The sequence below is a fragment of the Pleurodeles waltl genome, chromosome 4_2 (assembly GCF_031143425.1).
Source record: "Pleurodeles waltl isolate 20211129_DDA chromosome 4_2, aPleWal1.hap1.20221129, whole genome shotgun sequence".
Lineage (NCBI taxonomy): Eukaryota > Metazoa > Chordata > Amphibia > Caudata > Salamandridae > Pleurodeles > Pleurodeles waltl.
In genome coordinates, this window is record NC_090443.1 from 931,001,269 (window position 1) to 931,024,724 (window position 23,456).

The following is a 23,456-nucleotide window of genomic DNA, read 5'->3' on the forward strand; positions in this document are numbered from 1 at the left end:
GTTTTCCTCACAGCAATCATGTCTGCTAGGCGTGTGAGTGAGCTACAGGCTCTTAGTGTAAAACCCCTTTTCACATCCTTTCATGCAGACAAGATGGTGCTTAGAACCAGGGCGGCTTTCCTACCAAAGGTAGGTACTCCATTTCATACGGGGCAATCCATAACACTCCCATCCTTTTACCCTCCTCCCCATCCATCGAAAGAGGAGCAGAGACTGCATCGGCTTGACCCAAGGAGGGCTTTAAGCTTTTATATTGAAAGGACCAGAGAGTTTCGAGTGGACGATCAACTCTTCATTGGCTATGTGGGGAAGAGGAAAGGAATGGCAGTCCACAAGAGAACACTGTCCAGGTGGGTAATTCTTTGCATTAAACTCTGTTATTCTTTGGCAAAGAAGGTTCCTCCTGTTGGTATCAGGGCCCATTCCACCAGGGCTAAGTCTGCCACTTCAGCCTTGGCAAGAGGTGTCCTGGTTGCTGAGATCTGTAAGACTGCAACTTGGGCTTCCCTCCACACTTTCGCTAAGCATTATTGCTTGGACTCAGAGGTTAGGACGGATGGCCATTTTGCACGATCTGTGCTGCAGGATTTCTTGGTGTGACCATTCCAGCACCCGCCTCCGAGTGCGGTACTGCTTTGGAACTCTATTCAAAAGGTGAGGAATCCACAGGTAGTTGTATCCATCAGAAGAACAAGTTACTTACCTTCAGTAACGCCTTTTCTGGTGGATACACTAACTACCTGTGGATTCCTCACAGTCCCACCCACCTCCCCCTTGCCAGTCTGATCATACCAACATTTCTTTAGGTGTATATGTATATTTGTCTTTGCTCTTTTTATTTGAATAAATATTATATTTGATTGATGTATATATATTGAGTTTGTGAAGTTGGTGATCACCTGTTTGCCTCAAAGGCTCGTAAAAAATGGTGAAAACTGACGTCAGCACGCCAGCGAGGACCTTTTATTGTCACGATGACATCAGACGGAGTTGCGTAGGGTCGGGCAATTGTGACGTCCTCGTTCACGTGCAGAGCTGGGAAGAAAAATTGCCATTGAATGCTGGTGCATTGCGAGAAGTCATAACGTGAGGAATCCACAGGTAGCTAATGTATCCACCAGAAAAGGCGTTACCAAAGGTAAGTAACTTGTTTGTTTGACACTTAAATAAAGTAATAAAATATTCAAATTACCACCCTTGTTTGATGTCATACTGATGCTGGAGACAAAAAAGCAGATCTTTACACTTTTTAGGTCTGGCTTTAGCCAAGGCCTTTTGATTTTACTAGAATTATATTTATAATATAGTTACATTAAGTGGCTTTCAGCCATCTCTCTTCATCCGCTCGTCTGTCTTTGATTTACATTTGGCTTCCGTCAACTATACCATACAGCATGGGGAATGGGTCAGCCTTCTTTAGCCACTGGCTAACTTCACTCTGAGTGACTGCATTTAGTCTTTCACAAGACGCACATCCACATGCAAGATAGTTCCCGTCAGTGTCAGAGTCTTAGTTTTTATTTTATCATTACTTTAATGTTGCCTTTGTTTTTAGAGGCTGATTTGATAGCAGGAAACCTTCTAACATATAACAGTACAGGGCACACTCCAGCTTTACCAGTTCCTGCCTCCTGCCAATGGCATTGCAAATTCATTAGGAAGTGGCCTTTGTTTATCTGACTACTGCTTTATCACACAATAAGAGCAGTTCACATGAACTCTAAATATACGCTTATGAGCATGCTCTGCCTTTACAACCCTGTATGTGTTTCCTTCTTTCTTTACTTCCTTCTTTCTTTCTTTCCCTTCTTGTATTTCTTGTCTTCCTCTTCCTCTATCATTTTCTTATTTTCTTCCTCTTTCCTTATTTCCTGCGTGCTTTCTTTAAATTTCTTACCTTTTTCTCTTTTCTGGTTTTTGCCCCCCCCCCCCCCCCCCGGGGCAGATCGGCCTAATAGAAATTGGCCAATCTGCCGCCAAATGGGGCAGAAATGGCCTAAAAACAATTTGCCTAAGGGATTTATCAATATAAATTAAAAAAATTAAAATCACTGGTGTCTAGTGGCTTCTGCCCCCACCCCCGCAGGCAGATTGGCCTAATTATTATAGGCCAATCTGGCCCCAGGGGGGAGGGGGGCACAGAAAAGGCCTAATAAGTAAATTAGCCCCCCGGGGAGTGACCCTTGCCTAAGGGGTTGCTCCCCTTATCAATATAAATAAAAAAATAAAAAACTCCCTGGTGTCTATTGGCTTCTGCCCCCACTGGGGGCAGATTGGCCTAATTACTATTACTATAGGCTGATCTGCCCCTGGGGAGGCAGAAAAGGCCTAATAAAAAAATTAACCTCCTGGGAGTGACCCTTGCCTAAGGGGTCTCTCCCCTTATCAATATAGAAAAAAAAATCCCTGGTGCCTAATGGCTAATTAATATAGGCCTTATAATAAATTGCTCCCCTTGGGGAGCATCCCTTGCCCAGGGGGCTGCTACCCTTCTTTGTTTACCTAAAGTAAACAAACTCCTTGGTGTCTAGTGAGCATTCCTGCAGCACAATCGCTATATGATCACGCTGCAGGAATGCACAGAGAGACACGAAAAGGGAAGGAAAAGCCTTTCCTTCCCTTTTCATGCCTCTCTACCTCCTCTGCTCCCTGTACCGAGGAGAAGCTAACAAGTTTCTCCTCAGGTTGCTGGGAGTTGACCTTGAATGAGGTCAGTGTGCGTTGTCGTGCTGACGTCATCAGACGTCACTCTCGGGGTGGAAAGGGAAGTGATTCCTCTTCCAGCCCTGTTCTAGGGGGGTGGAAAGGAAGCCCTCGGGGGAGCACCAGCACTTCCCCCGAGGTCCTATACCAGGACGTAATTGTTACGTCCATGGCACCTCAGTACAGCACAACTGGACGTAACAATTACGTCCATGGAGGGAAGGGGTTAATAAAACAAGAAAAAACAAAACAAGACTTGCCCAAAAGCTGCCGGCCAACGCCTGACCCATTGGCTTTGTCAATGCTTGTCAAAAGTGTTTTAGTGTGGAAAACTTCATCTTAGTGGCAAACTGCTGTCCACAACTCAGACAAAATATTAAACCAATAATTACAAACATGGGAGCTACTGAAACATATTATGTCCAGGCAGGTTTGGCTTGATGCCCCCATGAAAGTGTCATAGCTACTTTAACAGAGTTCTCAAACAATATGCCTGATATGCGTTAAAAACATACCATTACACCTCATGAATTGACCTACAAGAAGAACAGCCTCCTCTCTCTTTCCAATGTTGCTATTTTACCGTTATCTTTTCGCTACAGTACAGGAACAGGCACTCATTTGGCAATGAAAAATGTATTTTATGTGTTGTATTTTATTGATTTGTACTGCCTGGCCACAAATTTGCTGTGTCCAAATCACATCACAGGAAGTTGGATGCAGTTAGAATGTATGTGTAACAATAATGTTTGGTTTTAGACGTCCCTAACTTTCCTCAGAAAATGCTTTTACTTAGCAACAGAATGTATAGCCAATCTGCATTTTTTGACTTATTTATTATTAGTTGCTGTACAGTACAGACAACATCCAAATAACAAACAGGAGTTCTAGAGTTTCCTTTTATAAAGGGGATAAAGTACCCTCTTCAGTAATTTAGAAGACTATTTACTGAGGTAATGAGGATTACTGTGACTACAGAGAGGAGCGAGGCCAGGGTAAATTCATGCAACTCCAATGTGACTTGAATATCCTTGAGTGTATGGCAAACTGTATTTTGGGCCAGATGTAGCAAAAAGCAAAATTGCGACTTGCAATTTGCGAGTCCATCCGACTCGCAAATTGCAAGTCGCAATTTGCTATGCAGTACGGTGTCTCAGACACCGACTGCAACTCGCTATGGGGTCGCAATGACCCACCTAATGAATATTCATGAGGTGGGTCGCAAATTGCGGCCCCATAGCGAGTATAGACACTCGCTAACATGGAGGCCTGCTGACGTCAGCAGACCTCCATGTTCGTGACCTGCTTTTAAATAAAGCAGTTTTTTTTTTTTAAGTGTAGCCCGTTTTCCTTACAGGAAAACGAGCTGCACTTAAAAAAAAAACGAAACCTTTAGTTTCGGTATTTTTTCAGGGCAGGGAGTGGTCCCTTGGACCACTCCCTGCCCTGAAAAAATATTTTTGGGTCCAGTCACAAACTGGAAGGGGTCCCATGGGGACCCCTTCCAATTTGCGAGTGGGTTACCATCCACTTGAAGTGGATGGTAACTGCGATGCCATTTGCGACCGCTTACGCGGTCGCAAATGGTATTGCATCCCACAGCGACTCGCAAATAGGAAGGGAACACCCCTTCCTATTTGCGAGTCGGAAATGCATATTGCGAGTCGGTAACGACTCGCAATATGCATTTCTGCATGGCAAACCCACGTTTGCGACTCGCAAACGGCGAGTTTTGCCGTTTGCGAGTCGCAAACGGGTTGCTACATCTGGCCCCTTATTCCTTATAATATACGGCCACACCATTTCCCATCCCATCACCATCTCCCATCACACAAACTGCTTAATTCCGTAGTGCTTTGCCCCTTCACATGTAAAAGATAGTATGGTTGTGCTTTGAAGAATAAAAGGGGGATTTTTTTTAACAAAATTATTTACACCAAAATGAAGTTAGTAATTTGTTGCAAAACCATAATCAGTTTTACTTTCAATTATATTTAAAAAGGCTGTAACTCAGAATAAGTAGGAACTAAAATGAACTATGGCATGCGAAAATGAAAAATTCTGCCATTAATCTTGCCTTTGTGCTGATCACTGTGCATTTCAGAAAAAAAAACCATAAGAATGAACAGTGTTTAAACTGCAGCTTCAATGACTCTGTCACTTGTCCTGCAGCTTGGCTCTGACAAGCCAGCATGCCAGCTGCACCCACGCATCTAGTGACCACATGCTGGCTGTTTACTGCAGATGAATTCATATGTGGTCCCTGCCTATCTAATCAATCTGTCCTGGTTAGTTAGAACCGGGGGAGTAGAGTAGTACTTAGAAAATAATTTATTCACTGTGAGATTTCCTGCCAAACTGTGGTGGGCCTGCAACCGCTTATAATTTTTCAGGCTAGGTGCAGCAGGGTCATCACCACAGCGCTCAACTTGGTAACATGTCCTTTCAGGTCCAAATACTGCAACCATACTTGGGTCTTTCATGACCTGTAAATTAAGCTTATTCTCAGAATCAACCTCAAGAACCATGTTTGCTTATTGGAGTTTGATGGTAATATCATGATAAGAGACACAAAGCTTGACTAGTGGCATATAACACGCCCACAACAGTTTAAAAAGAAACCTAACTGAGAAAGATAATCATCCTAGGAAGGGTCAAGTTTGCATTGCACTGATTCATAAATTCCACATGCATTTCTTTAATGGAATCTAGAAATATTCAAAACATGTTTTTGTTAATTCCTAGTTCGGATGAAAGGGTTTCTTCTAACTGTAATAGTAACTAGTAGCAGACCCTTTTCTCTGTTTGACTTCTCTAGAAAGCCGCTGGCTTGCACAGATGTATCTCTTCCACGAGCCCATAGGTCTGGGGTGCGCTTCAAAGCCCCACTTTGGCATTCGCCAGTGTCCTTGGAAGAGCGCTTGGCGTCTTCTGACACTGACAAGTATGCGAGATTGATGCTCTCAACCACAACTGAACCGAGTCTAGGAGATGGCTGCGACCTCCTACCTTCACTTATGATCCTTGGCGTTAATATTCCGGCATAGGCGCCGGTTTAAGGTTGATTGGAAGCTCGAATTAGGAGCTCACTTCACCATATTGTGATCGTTTCCTTCAGAAACAACTTACTACATTCTGGCTATTGTGCACACTTTCCGGCGGCACTTGTGTTTCATTTTTTGGGGGGTAAGTGGAAATGCCTAAATTTGTGCATTATTTTTGGTACCCTTCTTTTGTAAGGTTTTATCCACAAACCTGCCATATAATTGTTTTCAACTCGAGTTTGAGTTCCCCTGGGAACTTAATGCCTTCCTTTAAACCACTTTGGGTGTTGTTGGTCCTTATCCATTGCAAGCTCTGAGGAAGACACTTATTTTGACATGGTACCCTTGTAATATGCGGAGTAGTCATTACTTTTCCATTTATCTTTTTAGGTGTCCCATTAAATTGTTGGTCTTGATGAGACACTACATCTGTAACGGGGAGGAAATGCCCGTTGACACTAACTAATACAAACAAAACAACTTCTAACTTCCCTTAATTGATGTAAGGGCATGGATTTATTACAATTCCTGTATATACGGGTATTTGCATGGTTGTTTGTTGCTTCAAGGAACACAGTAATGTATGTTGCTTTTTTCTTATTTGGATGTATTGTGTACCACTGTCATTTTTGTTTCCAATACTTATGTAGAGTAATGTAAAAAGCATGCTCAGTACAATTTACGGCTGGATGCCGTGTAGGTTTGTGGGTGCACTTATGCACTTAACCCCTTGCTGCATTGTTGTCTAACTTTCTCCCTTGAACATTTAAGACCTAGGCCACACTCTAGATTCATTTTGCCTACATTACTTCAAAATTGGTTTTGCAGCAGCTGCTTTTGTCTTGTTGCTCTAATGCCACTCAGGCAGTATTTCCTCTAGTGAAGACCCAGCTTTGTTTTTGAAGACATTGAATCATTGCTTGAACTGTACCTTGAACCTGCAGCGAAAGGCAGGAATGCATGCGAATGTCTTTGGGAAGAATTCTCTGGTGAAAATCTCATTGGATCAAACACCTAAAAAAAAAAGGCAGACACAGTCATAAAAACAAGCAACATAGGTTATGGAATTACTTGGAATTGCAGACCTAGCAACTGCTTTAACTGACACATTCATGCTTTGGAAATGTATTCCATTCTATCCTTTCCATGGAGGTGGCTTTTTTCATTGATACACCTTTGGTAAACAACAATTTAATATTTCACAGACATCAGTCACGTCAGACAATACAATGCCTTAATTAGACTAAGCTTGTGTGTTATGTTTTCTCAACCCAACACGGCACTGAAAAGTAAAGGCGAGCTATGGAAACATGCAAAGAGAAGGGTGAATGTAAGTAATTTACATTTTTACTGACACTCTTCTTTGGAAAGCGGACCCTAAAAGAGTAGAGAACAGCTGCCCAAAACGTAAAACAAGCAATATTTTCAAAAGAAAACATAAGCACTCGAAGCATTTCAAAAGTCAGCACCACCCCAATGACAATAAGTAAAGCAGAAAAAGTAAAGATGCAAAAAACATTGCTGTATTTCGTCACCTTTTTTAAAGTGCAAAAAAGTTCAAAATGGTGGTGGTAACCACACATCACTAAGGTGTTCCTGGAATTGATTAAATAACATGTCCACACTAAATAAATAGCAAATTGTTTACTTTAAAAAAAAATGTTTTCAATCCATCCATATGTCCTCCTGTCAAGTGACCCGTGTCATGTGTGACTGCATCAGCCAGTTCTGGCTTTTTATGTAAAGTGGTAGTTTTGCTTTTACCATTATTAGAGAGGGCATAAGGTCCCAGCAAAAAAAATATTGTGCTGTGGCAAAGCCTGTAAATAAATATGCAGATACCCTGTATTCCTCAGAACCTGGGATATATAGGAATTGTATAAAACAATGGTTCTCCACCATTCACCTCCTGATATAAGCATTGAAAATGCCTGTTGCAGAAAAAAACATTGTTTTCTGTACAGAGTGTATGTAATAGGTAAATAACTGAGTGTGACAATAAAGTTTAATTAATAAAATAGTCCCTCGTGCATTACAATAAAATCACTTCCTATGAGGTGGAATGGTACAGCAGTCAAGCTCCTCTGAACTGTATCTTCCCTTTCACCGATTAGATGCATCACTCAGTGCCCCCTGCTGCACATCACCCAAGGCTCCCCTTATACACATTGTCACACGGTCGTCTACTGTACGTCACTCAGTGATACCGTCAGGCAAGTTACCTTCTGGCCCCTAATGCACATCTGCCTATTCTGCACAGGAATACATATGTCTGCTTGTCTTTTGACATAGGTGTACTGGTGCCTGTATGTCTTTTGGAATTAGTGAAAATGTACCTGTGCAGGTATGTTGGACTATGTGAATATGTAGATGCTGTATACGTGCGTCTACTTACAAACACTTTTGTGTACACCCCATGCATGCAATATACAAAAGCTAAATCTAATGACTTCCAATGCTTTTTATCACTGCGATACTCCTGAAAAAAGGCTAATGAGTTATTTTTATCTGAACAATTATTCTATTACAGCTGAATAGTGGCTTGATTAGTTGGCTATAGCAGATTTTTTTATGTTTGTTAGTGAAAGCTTCCTCCCATTGTGCACACCATAAACAGCCCCACATTTAAATACAGATCCACAACTAGGGGACAAGTGTGAGGAAAGGATGGGGCTAAAGTGGTCTCACATATACCATCACTTAGGGCAATGGTGGAAAAGGCAGGTATTACATGAGATTGAGTCAGTTTCCAAAATGCAGCCAGGTCTTCCATGCAAGAACAAGACACAGTGCATAGCTCTTCATGGCCTAAATCACAGTCATGCCCCAGCAAGTTCAACTGAGCGCTAAGGGGTGTGGAGAAGGAAAACATTATATACAGAATGAGGCTGTAGGAGGAGAGAGAGTGAGGGGAAAGGCAAATGAAAAGCATCACAAGTAATGCAGACATAATAAGACTGGGGGATAGACAAAACGGAAGCCTATGATAAATGAAAGGGAGTGAGCAAGGGCGATCAAATGGAAAGAGAAACATTGATTAAAAAAGAGGAGGGCATGAAAAAGACAGGATGCAACAAAAAGTGTGGAGTGAGTATGAAGAAGAAGCTTTATTCGGTATGAAAAAATTCATCCATTACAACACATAATCACCAAAACATTGTAAAAATACCAATAAAAACCATATATAATAAAAGCACTCATCATAAAAACACGTACATATAATTATATATATATGTATATATATATAAAAAAAAAAAACATAAGAAGATAAAAACCTCATTCATAAAAACTGGAAAACAAATAAGTAAAATCATTCTAAAAATTCAACGTTTTTGCGCCAAGTAGTAGCTCCATTCAGGAATGATCCCAGGCCCTTCCATACCAGTACATCTGAGGCCATTTGCAGCCACATGAAAGCAGGACGGTATTGCACAAAACCCTTGGGCCTAAGGAGCGGTAGTAGAAATCGGGTTCTAAATGGTGCATAAAAGACACAGAACAGTGTAAAATGGATTAAGGTCTGATGGGACACCCCATCACAGGGGCAGGGTCTAATACATTTCTCCCCAAACTGACCCACGGGGAAGCACAAATTACTTCTAATGATCCCCAAGCGGAATCGAGTTATGAGAGACCTTTCCCTCACATCCTTGATTTCTGAGAGATATCGCTCAGGGCCCACCCACATCTTTAGCATAGTAAATTCCCTGATCGATTTTTTCCTTAGAGCCTCCCCCTCCCTCTTGGTCTCCTGGATTCTCTGAAAGTTATAACATCATAGTTAGCCACACACCCAACCCATGCTTGATCAGATAACTTAGCGTCATAGCCCGCAATATTCCATGAGATAAGATTACACTGTGGGGGCACCTCTTCTTGTATAGCCAGTGCCTTGGCACGTTGTCAATCCACCCCTTCCAGGGATAGGTTGCTATTTTTTCTTCTACTATATGCCTGCAGGCTGAATTGACCCAGGGGGAGATTCCTACCAGATCCAGAAGAGACCCCAGTACACACTCGTATGTGATCATAAAAATAGCCCAAGGGAACCATACCCATAGAACCGGCACTAAAGACAGGAGAGCGATGGCTAGAGAGAAGTCTTTTAGTCAGGGCGGGATATCTGACATTTATAATAATACAGTCGCCCTTCCCAATCTTATTTTTAGGACCGGCCCACCCAATTCTTCTGGCAAACAGGATATCCTTGAAGTCCTTACATGAAAAATCACAATTTGTGGAGTGAGTATAAATCCTACCATTTTTCAGTACTGAATCGATCAAAGTATTCAAAATGTCTCATAGGTAACTCCCAACATGGTGGGATGCTTGTACCAAAGAAAGTGTAGTAGTGTCTATTTGAGGGCAAGATACTGAGCTAAAGTCTAAGAAATGTTAAGTAGTGGCTATTGTGCATCTGGAAACATAAGTTCTTATTTAAAAGTAGCAGAGACCGACAGGTTTCAAATGCCATAGGCTACTATGTACTTATGGTGTAGTGGCAGGATTATCTGCTATGTTTGTGATGGAGTATACCGTCCCCAAACTCTAATTAAGGCTTATAATCTTTAAAATAACACCTTATCGCTCTAACCAGGAACTTGAGTTACTCACCCCAGATATAGCTCAGGACATCTGGGGCCATATAACTGAAAGTGCCCCTGGGGGCCACAACAGGCATGTGTGCCACTTTGTGCACCCCTGGGGCACTTTGCTAATACAGAAGGGGCTGCAGACGCTTGTGCGGCCCATTCTGTAATGCTGATATTGCTGTCAAAGATGCTGTCAGGAGGCGCACTGAAAGTGCACCACAAAAAGGTGCCAGTGTGCCCCCTGATGGCAGCCCACTGGAGGGGGGGAAATGGGGTCCCGTAGACTACCATATCCCCTCGCAAGTGCGCCACAACTCACTGCACAGCCTACCTGCCAAGCAACCTCTAATCCCTCCTCAAAAAGCAGGTGGGTTGCCACCTGCACATTGAAACAGGGTTAGGATCTGAAGCAGCAGCTCCATATTTTACTTTAATGCACTGCCCCCAGGACAGAACGAGTTCACGACTGCCTTGAGGGCATAGCATTCTCTGTTTGTACATGGGGCACCTATTTAAAGGGGCACCAGGGTGTAAACAACAAAAGTTTGCCTTATCTGTAATGAGGGTCCCGCTGCGAGGGGTCTTTCTGTGGTAAAGAGAGATATTTAGCTAGGCATAGTGTGAGGGTGGCAAAGTTGGGGTCATACCCTGTAAGAATGATGATGCTGAGCTGGTGAGCCCATATGCATTTCTAGAAGTGCTTGGTTTATGTTGCAAACTATCTGTGTGGTTTTGCACTGCCTTCTCGGGCCACCTACTGCTATGTGGGTTCAGCAGTGAAGAGGATCAGCTTTGCATGTTGCTCAAGTCTGCATATGCAGCCCATACCGTCTCTGGCTATTTTCCCCATGTTCTGCCTTTAATCTGTGTTTTTTTCTTATAGCTGCTATAATGGTCAAGTTGTACTAGAGTTGATCTTAATTAGTAGTGGCTAGGGGTGTTCACCTCAAGTACTTTGCCATGCAGAAAGTTTGGAAAAGTTAGATGAGCATAAAGATTTGCCATTCGTGTTCTGCACACTCTTCTCCGGTCACCCTTTGCTCACACACAGTTCATAATTTTTGGGTCTTAAATCATCCATCAGCCACTTGAATCATTCATCACTCACCACCACTTAACCACATACCTAAACATGCCACTGCCTCAACATCTGTTCTCTCAGTTGTAACACTGAGTCACCTACACAAATAAAGTATCAGCTAGTAATATCGCTCAACACCATATGCTTACATTGATTCACTCTTACCTGCTGCATCAACCAAACATACGTGAAATATAACTCACTACTATACCCACCACCTATTCATCCACAGCCATTCACATCCTAACTCAACCAAAGATATGACTCACTATTCACTTGCATATTCCCATCAGCAACCACCATATCAAAACCAATTTTAACACCACTCACTGATAATCACTTTTACAACATTCATCATTCGCAACACAAATTACATACCTCACAATGTTGCTCACTCATCCATAACACCACAGTCATGTACACCATCATTCGTCACTCAACACTGAATCAGCCACCAAAATATGCTTACATCTATCTTCACTCACTCTGGGTAGGACTTATGTGTCCTCTACTGAAGAATAGGTAGCTCTCCTACTGCAGGACCAATCCCTGTAAGATTTGCAGCATCTGAGATGTATGAGCTGCCTTTGCTAGATCTGCATACCCTAAAAAATTTTTACCTGTGTGAGTACAGCCTATTAGAAGATTAGATGATCCCAGGAGGGACAGTTTTGGTGACTAAAGTCAATGTTGGTTAGTCTGTGTGTCTTTGGGATAGCAGTCTATGGTGTCAGACTGTCATATCTGAGGTGCACTATTTCTAGTAGACATGTTTCTGCATGTGTGCCTGTGTGTGTGTTGTCACTGATTGTGCATCCACCCATATAACATAAGACACTTGATACAACAAAGAACACATTCACCTGAAATTACTTAAACTAATTGGCTTTGTCAATGGTTATTTTTGTTGTTGTTTTGCAAGGGCCCACCGACTCAACGCATACTGCTACTATGCTGCGCACTCATCTTAGTGTATTTAGCATTTTGCACATACCTTAATATTATTTCACTGTTCCAAAATAGCGATTGACCTCCATGGACTGGTAAAATATTAATTATGACAAAAACATTCCAAGATGGATGTCTGTGTGTATGCTTACTTGTTCACCTACATAAAGCCATGTATGAAGAGTTTTTGTAAAACTATAACTGTAATCATTACAAAATGGCTGTCCATATGTGTTCCAGCATGAAGGTCATCTGCAATTTCAATGTTTTATATTGCTAGAGCTCCACAATAGCTGGCGCACTTTCAATGCATTGACCACCTTGGAGCAGTACGTACTGCTGAAAGAATTCAAAAACATTCAGAGATGGCTATCTGTGCATGTGCATCTGCCAGGCAGCCATCGTTGAATGGTTCTGGATACTTTATTCTTCACTAATGGCTGCTAGCACCAGCAACATAAGCATTTGCATAGCCAAGGCCAGGCCGCTAGGCTTTACCAATGTTTGTCTATTTTGAGATCTACACCTTTAAAATGGTACGGACCATTCCCCAATAGACAATACAAGCTAGCTCAAAAGACTACTTGGTTGTCTATAGCTAAAACCCATCCTTGATTATCTTTTGCTTTGCGTATAACAGTGCTCGTCACAATATTCATAACCCTACATAAACTAAGGCTGAGGATTTTAATACAGGAAAGCACACACAGCTTCATATCTTTGTACCATGCTTCTGGATTACCAACCAGTTTATCAAAGCAAATTTACTACAAAACTTTTTACCTCTGGATCCGTCCACACATCGGGGTTTCTGTGTAGGCCATAAATGCTTATCGATGCTAAACAGCCTGTTAAAATTTGAAAGGGAAAGAGGTAGTTCAGATTTCTTGTAAGAATTCGTAAAATATGCTTTAGCTTTAAATGTACACTGTAAATACTATAAAACCCTCTGTAGTAATAACAGTAATACATCTTGGCTTAATTTCACAAAATTATACATGTGTTAATAGTGAGACCTCATCAATTTCATACTGATTCCATTACCACAACAGGCATCATACAACCCTTATTTGCCAGCAGCACTGGGCAATTGTATCTTAATTCTAAAAACATATTATAGAAAATGTTAGGAAGGTAGCATCTTAATAAACAGGCACTTTAACTATCTTGTAAACCCCAAAGGCATGCTTACTTTGACAAGATCAGTAGTTAGCTTGGTTAAATCACAGTGGCTGAAGACCGTGTAAAGGTCTTAAAGGATGCAACATAAGGGAAGCAATCACTATCCCTAGTTGCAACTATTGACATTAGATACTTTGACACTCTCCCTAAAATTCTTCTCTTTCACAATTCGGAGTTCCTTTCAGCAATAGGTCAGATTTCCCATGACACTGTTCCTCGCATTTTTCTGGGAAATAAAATTATGCGTATTGTTCAAAACCAACAGATAATGTCCTACATGAAACTGAAAGCTTTGCATCGCCTGTCTATATACTTCAGGGTAGCATGGCCATTGACCTTTATGCCCCTGATGTTGGAGGCCTTTGAGGCAGTGACAAGTACAGAAAGTAAGTAAGCTCCAATAACCTTGTCTTCGTTCTATAATTCCCCTTATTAGCAAATAGAAGGCTAAATAAAGGTAAAACAAGGAATCAACATGTTATGTTAACAGGGGTCAAAAGGGGGCTGATGTTATTTCTGCTACACCTGGCATTATAGTGCCTTGAGGACTATGCATAAGAGAACTAGACCAACATTCTCAGCGCTTGAGTGATCCCATAAATTACTGCAGCTTTTTGTCTTCTTTTTGCTTCATTTCCTTAAATGATGACAAGTTGGTGGGTACAAATAGAATACTCTAGTATTCACTTGAATATCAACTTGTTGGTGAAGGATGCTGACAAATATGAAACAGACATTTTATGCTTATAATAAAGGTTATAAATCTGAAAAATAGTTGAAGCGTCTGTTACTGTTAAAGGAAAGAGAACTGCAGTTTAGTTTGTTTAGTGTTAATGTCTTGAGCCACAATCCCCTAAAACAGGCCAGCAACACTGTTCTGAAAAATGCAGCTACTAAACCAAATGTACTGACCAAAGGCCAGAGTATTTTCAACCTCCCATTCCTCAGCCAAATCATAGAAAGGTGACAACATATTCAAGAGCACTTGGGACTCTAAGACCACAAATCTATATTCAAACTGGTGAGGCATGCCAAAAACAAATTAGGATATGTTCAACAATTATCCCACCTTTGCGGTAGGTCAATGCTGTGGCAAAGAGTGCAAATGTGCAGTTCCTCCTACTCTCGCTTCTTTAAAATGATCACCAAATCAAGTTGACAAGAGCCTTTTACTAGCCTATCTTGTGGCAATGGGATCACATCAAAACTGCTCTCACAGCCTTCACTGCCATGTTTCTGTGCACCACCCACAAAGCTTACTGGGTCGAAGAGACAGCTTAACTGTACAGGATGTCTATTTACTCCACAGCAACAAAAAGTCGCTACTCTCTGTCAGTACATCAGTAGAACATTTGCTCTTTCAAGCTAATGAAGCACAGGAGGAGATCTTTAGGAGAACAATGACTGAGACACTCCCTTCATCCTACCACAGGAGCTAAGCAGAACCACTTGAAGTTTAGCAAGTTCCTGAAAACTTAATTTTCAATCTCACCTTCAACTAAGATTGTTTAGGAACAAGGGACATGATGAAAGCAACGGGACAGTTAGCATGCATGGTTGGATGCTAACATCGCTTCCCAATAAGCAAATTGTACCTCCTACCTCCAAACTCACTGAAGTTATCACAAGGCAACAGAAAACTCCACAAAAAATAAATACATGAATAATGAGGAGACTTATTACTGGTTATATAACTGTCGAATGAATAAACTGTATCTCAGTTGGCTGGAATTGCACAGCAGAAAGACAGATAGGCTATAGTGTACTGTTTTTCTTATTGAATAATTATTTTATTTTTTGAGGTCCATATTACCTCTGAGTAATTAAATGTATTTTAACTTAACTGTAATTTAACTTTGTAACACATACTGAGGATCTGTATTTCTTAATAGGTTATGGTAGAAATTGTCTTTTTTTGATGACTGAACATATTTGGCTAATTAGATGGATGGAGGTTAGAGTGTGGCTAATGATTGTACTCTTGACCACTAAATGGATACTGTATTTTCCAACCCCTATTATAAGCTAGCCTTTTTAAATAGTTCAAGAGAGCAGGAGCATATACAGCTTGTTGGCTTTTAGTTCCTAATTGTTGCCTGTTTTACAATATAATGGGCATAAAATATATTTTTTCCTTCAACTGGGACACACTCATACTAAGTTGGCGGTGGTATATACAGCTGCTATTTTTGAGTAATCACCTTGTATGCCAGTTGATGGTAAGATTCAAAGACATAAAAGATTTCTGTGTGATTGATAATTTTTGTGTTAGAGGTCAATTTTGTTATTTTTAATACTTATTTCACAACATTGGCTGTAAAAACATCGATGGTAGATTTATATACTGCTTTTCCGCATCTTACTTAGTATCCATTTTTGATTGATGGCTTCATGTGATTAATCTTCTTTCCCCATTTTGGGATGTGAACACCATACCAAGATTGTGGATTTATATATGGCTCTCATTTTTCAGTTTAATCATTCTGGATGTCAGTCAATGGGATGATGTGTCAATATAAAATATTTTCTCCCTTTTTTAAGAATGGGTCTTTATTTTCAGGTTGGATTATTGATGTATTGTTATTGTTGTGATATTATTTGTAAAAGGGCAATTGTGTGACAAATGTCATCTCTTCTTGGATCTAATTTTGGCTTACTTTAACCAGAATGGCAGCCATTTATAAGGAGTACAAACTGGTTTGTTTTTGAACAAACTACAAATATTGGTGAGTTGGAGTTGGAGTGTTGGTAGTATATAAGCACATAAGAGGGAGAGAGAAGCAACTAAAAAGGGAAAATCCTCAGTTTCCCTTTATAGTACCATCAATACACAAGAGAGGGGAAGCCTCGCAGTTAGCAAACTCTAAACATTATAAGAGTTTCTAAATCTCTTGTCTCAATACATACCAACGTGGACAGGGATCTGCACCCATGTGAAATGGTGCAACCCTTGCATCACATGGATTTATTAGTAGGATCCTCACCCACTAGTACCCTTCGGTGGCATGCTTCATCACTGGATCCTCACACACTGCACCTAGTATGAGTGGGTGGGCTCAACGCAATTTGTAAGCAGAGCTCTTACTAAAACGTAAGTGGAAGTTAAAAAAGCCTTCAGGATCATGCTTCTTATCTATTAATAAGGCCCTTTATCTGGGATAAAAGCAGTGCCCTAATAAAAAGTGTTTGCACCATACCACATCTTATTGGCCGCACACTCTAACCACCTGTTAAAAGCACGTGTCAGATTTAGTGCAGAAGCTCCATGAACAGCGGCCATCTTTGGTAGGTGAGGTGGGCGTGGTTGCCCTCCTGTACGGCAATCCAAGCAACCAGGACTGGCTCCAAGTCTCTCTTGCCTCTCTCATTCCCAGTTCACCCTTAAGCAGAGTCATAATAATGAGATGTTTGCACTCTAACTGGCTCATAGATTACAACAATAAGATAAACTAACAAAGCTGAACTATACCATGCCAACCTGAGACTACAACCTCTTGCTTATTCTCTCACAAACGTGTGTGATACCGAAGAGGTCATCCCAACTCATTTATGAAAACTCCCACAGTATGGGAATCATTCAGGCTCCCTAAGGTGGTCAAAATGAAAGACAACAATAGCAAGCACAAATGTCTCATCCTCTCTCAGCAGAAAAAGTCAGCGATAGACAAAGAAGGGAAGGTGAGGACATGTGGAAAGCCACAGAGCTTCTCTGAATGTAAAGACTGAAGCATGGGAAAATATATTTCACACAGGTGCACCTAGTCCAGCGCCACTTTCCTTGTGCTCCTTAGCTCCCCTTTAAAGCCCCCATGCCTGTACCGTATTTAACATATGCCGCACTATGGCGTTAGTTAGGGAACTAGCGTCAAAATATTTGATGCTAGTTTGGTGCTTTGCAGGATTAGTGTAAAAAATGTTTATGCTAATCCTACAAAGCACCCATAAGCCCATTGAAAACAATGGGCGCCTCGTTTTAACGCTTACTCAGAGCAGGCGTTAAAATGCTGATAAAAATGATGCAAAGAAATCCTTAAGATTTCTTTGCACCTTTATTTGGCCACCCTAATGGGGGAACAGCCCCCTTGCATACATTATGCCTGGCGGAGGCATAATGTGGCGCAAGGGTTTACAAAGTGGCGCAATGCATGCAATGCATTGCTGGTGTGGGGTGTTTTCATAGCGACTGGTAGGTGTATAATATGTGGGGTTTTGAGCTCACTCGATGAGTAAATCTTGATGAGCAGGCAGGAATTTTCCACGTCAATGTTGCTTTTCATTTGAAATCGTTTAGAGGTTGTAGATGTGTTCAGATGGTTTGTATAGGAGGTGGGAAATGAAATTGGAACCAGATGTGCCTTGCTTGCTGTCCCTTTATCCTCTATCATTCTTTCTCCATATTGGGTGATAGAAGGATTTTCCACTTGGTGAACGTTCTGTCCCAGAACTCTTTACAATCTGTGTTTAACTTAGTGGACAATGCACTAAACCCTGAAGTGCTTTGGAAGTTGTCTACAGCGATTTTGTTGTAGATGTTGTGTGTTGGCTTCAGTGGCCACCTCCATGGCTATTTGCATGTGTTAGACTTTTCATCCTTGGCGTGGTCTCCCTTAACTTTTTGCCTCTGTTCCCCAGGTTGTTGATGTGTGCTGGACTCTGATTTTACTGTTTTTGTTACTCTGGGCACTTTACCACTGCTAACCAGTGCTAAAGTGCAAGTGCTCCTGTTTAAAATGTGTACGTAATTGGTTCTCCATGATTAGCATATTTGTTTTACTGTTAAGTCCCTAGTAAAGTGCACTAGAGGTGCCCAGGGCCTGTAAATCAAATGTTACTAGTGGGCCTGCAGCACTGGTTGTGCCACCCACACAAGTAACCCTGTAATCATGTCTCAGACCTGCCACTGCAGTGTTTGTAAGTGTATTTTTACACTGTAAATTCGACTTGGCAAGTGTACCCACTTGCCAGGCCTAAACCTTCCCTTTTCTTACATGTAAGGCACCCCTAAGGTAGGCCCTAGGTAGCCCCAAGGGCAGGGTGCAGTGTATGGATAAGGTAGGACATATAGTAATGTGGTTTATATGTCCTGACAGTGAAATACTGCCAATTTCGGTTTTCACTGTTGCAAGGCCTGTCTCTCTCATAGGATAATATGGGGGCTACCTTTAAATATGATTAAAGTGTAGATTCCCCTAGAGAGTAGATGGACATGTGGAGTTTGGGGTCCCTGAACTCACAATTAAAAAATACATCTTTTAGTAAAGTTGATTTTAAGATTGTGCGTTTGAAAATGCCACTTTTAGAAAGTGAGCACTTTCTTGCTTAAACCATTCTGTGACTCTGCCTTGTTTGTGGATTCCCTGTCTGGGTCAGTTTGACAGTTGTTTTTCACCTCGCACTAGACAGTGACACAAAGGGGGCTGGAGTGTAACCTGCATTTCCTGATTAGCCATCTCTGCTAGGAGGGAGGGGTGGAGTGGTCACTCTCATCTGAAAGGACTGTGCCTGCCTCTGACAATGCCGGCCCCAACCCCCTGGTGTGTGTCTGAGGCCTTGCCTAGGCAAGGCAGGCTTTCACAAGTAGGTGTGAGTCCCCTTTGAAGAAAGGTGACTTCAAAGACTAAAATGGGTATAAGAAGGGCACCCAAATCTACAGACTTTAGAAAGACTTCTGGAACCAAGAGGAACCTCTGCCTGGAGAAGAGCTGATAGCTGAGGAAGAAGTGCTGCCCTGCCTGTGACTGTGCTTTGTGGAGCTTTCCTGCAGTGCTGCTTCTGCCAGAGTAAGAGGGCAAAGACTGGACTTTGTGTGCCTTCCATCCTGTGAAGAAATCTCCAAGGGCTTGAGTTAGAGCTTGCCTCCTGTTGTTTGAAGTCTCAGGGACAGCAAAGACTTCTCTCTGCCAGCACCTGGAGTCTCTGGAGAGACTCTTGCTCTGACAAGTGGTGCCCTATCCAGTTCCTGGGCCCTTGAAAGGAAAGATGGTGGAAATCCAAGGAAATAGACTTCGGACGACTCCGGACCGACGCCGCTGCTGAATCCGGTAACGCAGCCTGCACCCGACGCCGTGACCTTCACTGGAACGCGACGCTCTTCGCAGCCCCGATGCCGCAGCAGCCCCGCTGAAGTCCGCGACTCCGTGGAAGTCGCCGCTCCACGTCGTGACCGACGCCGCTCGAAGTGCACAGATTCAACGTTTCGCATAGACGCCGCGATCCCCGACTTCGCACATCGGCTTGTTTTCACTCTTCACCAAAGGTACTGTACTTGGGGGTCTACACGACTCCGTGTCTGGCGCCGCTGGTGTCGGCTTGTTGGGAACGACTCTGTCACGACACCGTGTTAACATCTCATCGAAGCATTTTTGTTTCTAAGCGCTATTTTTGAGTTTAATCTTTAAAAATTCATAGCTTGACTTGTGTATGTCGGATTTTTGCCGTTTTGCTCTTGTTTCGTTTAGATAAATATTTCCTATTTCTCTAAACTGGTGTTGTGTCATTTTGTAGTGTTTTCATTAAGTTGCTGTGTGTGTTGGTACAAATACTTTACACCTAGCACTCTGAAGTTAAGCCTACTGCTCTGCCAAGCTACCAAGGGGGTAAGCAGGGGTTAGCTGAGGGTGATTCTCTTTTACCCTGACTAGAGTGAGGGTCCTTGCTTGAACAGGGGGTAACCTGACTGTCAACCAAAGGCCCCATTTCTAACAGCATGGGACTGTACTGTGATTGTATCAATGTGAATACTTGGATGCATATTTGCAAGATGTCTTCCTGGATGTATGTCTGGGACTATGGTTGAACAATACACAGTCTCAAGTGAGATGATGGGTATTACTGAGTGTGTGATTCCATCTATTAACACAAGTGGGTAAAGCTCCAAGTGCCCTTGTGTGTGCCATGTGGGATTGGAATAAAGTGCAATGTGGTTACTTTCCTAAGATTTTTTACAACTTTTCTATATTTGTGCCACAATTATTGTATTGTTGTGTACCAATGTAATCACCACCTTTAAGGTGTCAAGATTGCCTTTGTGAGTTCTGATTAGTCTCCAACTCTGTTTCATGGGTTTGCTTGATCTGTCGCCACTCCCCAAGTCATCTAAACTAATTGCATTTATTTATTTTAAATCACTTCACAGAAGTAATACACACCATATTTGTAACATGCCTCTTGGTTCCTATATTTCCAACATGTCCACAGATTCAAAGATATTTGGAATTGCTGCAGCAATGTTTTAAAATTAGTTCTCTAGTTAATCATCAATTGCCCTTGTCTCCAGTGACCCTTCCACTTCATTCCAAAAGGCTGATAAGCATATATTTCCCATCTGCCTGTGGGTGAATGCAAATATACCAGACCTGGGTTCTTGTTTACAAATTTAAAGTCAGAATACTTTACCTGTAAAAGGTTGATCCGTTTGAGACAGTACCGATGGGGTTTCAAGTCATTTTGCGACAGGCTGTTTACATTTTATTTAGAACAACTTGATTTTGGTTTATATAAAATAATGATTCTGACAATAATTAAAGTATCCAGGTATTCCTGCTTATGCAAACACGATTATTTGTATGTAATACCTATTTTGTTAAATCATTATTGAAGTTGTATATTTCTATTTAATGTATACCTAACAAAACATATTGAAGGTAACTGTCGATCTATTTGTTTTGTGTACACTACGGTCCCAGAGAAGAAAGACTCAAAATAAAGGAAACAAGACAGTCACAGACACATATGTCCTTTTTCACTTCAGATAAATTACCTAAAATGTTAAGCAAAAAAAATCTCTAATTGATTGTGGATGGGAAAAGGCACTACAACAGAGTTACAAAATTGTGGTGGCCCATGGCCTGTGTCATCATGTAGCAGCAAGAACAGAGTAGATAGATAACTTTCTTGAAAGCTGCACCTGCAAACAAACTTTTTTTTTTGTGACAAGGGGAAGTATTGAGCCCTATAGGAGCACATTTTATGGTCTGACCTTAGCGTTCTCGACACACCCTTCCCACTTAGAGTGTCACACTGAAGTATACAAAAAAGTGATGTATGGAAGGCTCGAATCAGTCTCAGCCACTGATAATTACTTGGGACCACATCCAAGTCCAGCCACGGGTCCCATGCACACTGTGCCACTGTGGCACAGGAAATAAGCTACATCTGGCTCATGAGCCCTAAACCGGATGGCACTGGTCCTGGATTGCTTGTGTTCCATTTCAGGGAGGACCTGCCGTGCAGTTTGGGATGTACTATTCCCATTAGAGCAGGGTCATGACTAATTTTCACATGGCTGGCTCCATCTTGAGATGGCATGTTGTGCGGAATAATGATGAGCTGGGATGCAGCAGTGAGTAATTACCAGTGGCTAAGATTAATTCAAGCAGTCCGTCCATAACTTGTTATGCTTCCTTGTGAAAAGGCAGCATGCTTTAACTCAAAGTGAAATCAGCCAGTGGTTGAAGTGTTCTATCACCTTGCCCTATGATGCATACTGCAGTGGCTGGAAAAAAACGTGAATGATACAAGATTAATGGATGAGGTCTGCCTGAAAACCCCATAAGTAACTATGTCACTCACATAACTGCAGCAAAATCAAATGGTCTTGGCTAACACGAGACCTAAAGAGCCAAGTGGCTTTCTGTTGGCTGCTAGCCTCTTGCCTTTGCTAATGCTTTTTTTGTAATATTTCTGTAAACCTTTCTTACAAACAGGCAGACAGAGAGGCATGCACAGATAGACAGACAAAGGCTTGCACAGACAGACAGAGAAGCTTGCACAGACAATCAGAGTGGCTTGCACAGAGAGACAGAGAGGTTTGCAGAGACAGAGAGACTTGCACAGACAGAGGGACTTTGCACAGACAGACAGAAAGAGAGACTTAGCAGACAGACAGAGGTTTGATTAGAGAGACAGACAGGCGGAGAAGTTTGCAGAGACAGAGAGGCTTGCACAGACACACAGAGAGGCCTACACAAACTGACAGAGAAGCTGCACAGAAAGAAGCTTGCACAGAAAGACAGATGAAGTTGCAGAGACAGACACACAGAAAGGGTTTGACAGACATAAAGGCTTGCACAGATAGACAGAATCTTGCACAGACAGACAGACAGACAAGCTTGCACAGACAGACAGAGGCTTGGACAGACAGAGTGAGACGCTTGCACAAACAGATAGACAGAACTGCAAAGATAGATGGAGTTGCAAAGATAGATAGATAGATAGATAGATAGATAGATAGATAGATAGATAGATAGATAGATAGATAGATAGATAGATAGATAGATAGATACATAGATTTTCAAAAGTAGACGAACAGACAGACAGCTACGTTTGCCAAGGGAGATGGACAGACATCCTGATAGATAGATTTGCAAAGGCAGAAGGACAGAGACATACAGATAGATAGGACAAAAAGATGAAATACGCAGAGGAAAACTTAGCAATATCATAGTTAAATGTCTATAAAAACAGGGCACACAGGAGCACAGAAAGCACACTAGAAGGCCATCCACACGGGACATTCAGACTAAATTGGTTTACAAATATAACGACATAAAGGAGCACTGAAAGCAATCCAGAAAGCCATAAAAACAGGACACATAAACTAAATTGGTTTACAAAAATAACCATAGTCCTCAATTAAAATACATAGTAGATTAACACAGAGGAGTGCAGATAGAAATGCACTTCATTGTGTGCATATTAAAAAATGACTAATTCATTAAAACCGTTTCAAATGGATTTGGTATGCTGAGAAAAAAAAAAAAAAAAAAACACACCGGCCACGCCAAAAGGAATTTACAACATTAGCAAGTGATAGGGACTGATAAAGCAAGAATATGCCCTGTGTTCCACATGTAATTACTGGTAGAGTGACCTACTATCATACTGAGACTTTAAACACAAAGGCAA

The 23,456-nt window shown here is 41.7% G+C and overlaps 1 protein-coding gene across 1 annotated transcript in view; it reads right to left on the reverse strand.

Moving 5' to 3' along the window:
• The window catches only part of LOC138293487 (cytochrome P450 4B1-like), a 229,601-nt gene that overhangs the window by 37,618 nt on the left and 168,527 nt on the right, over window positions 1–23,456 (reverse strand). Inside the window, exons 10-11 of the mRNA XM_069232725.1 lie at window positions 13,152–13,216; window positions 6,679–6,761 (exon numbers count right to left, since the gene is read on the reverse strand). Coding sequence (XP_069088826.1) covers window positions 6,679–6,761; window positions 13,152–13,216 — 148 coding nt within the window. The remainder of the gene's footprint in view (window positions 1–6,678; window positions 6,762–13,151; window positions 13,217–23,456) is intronic.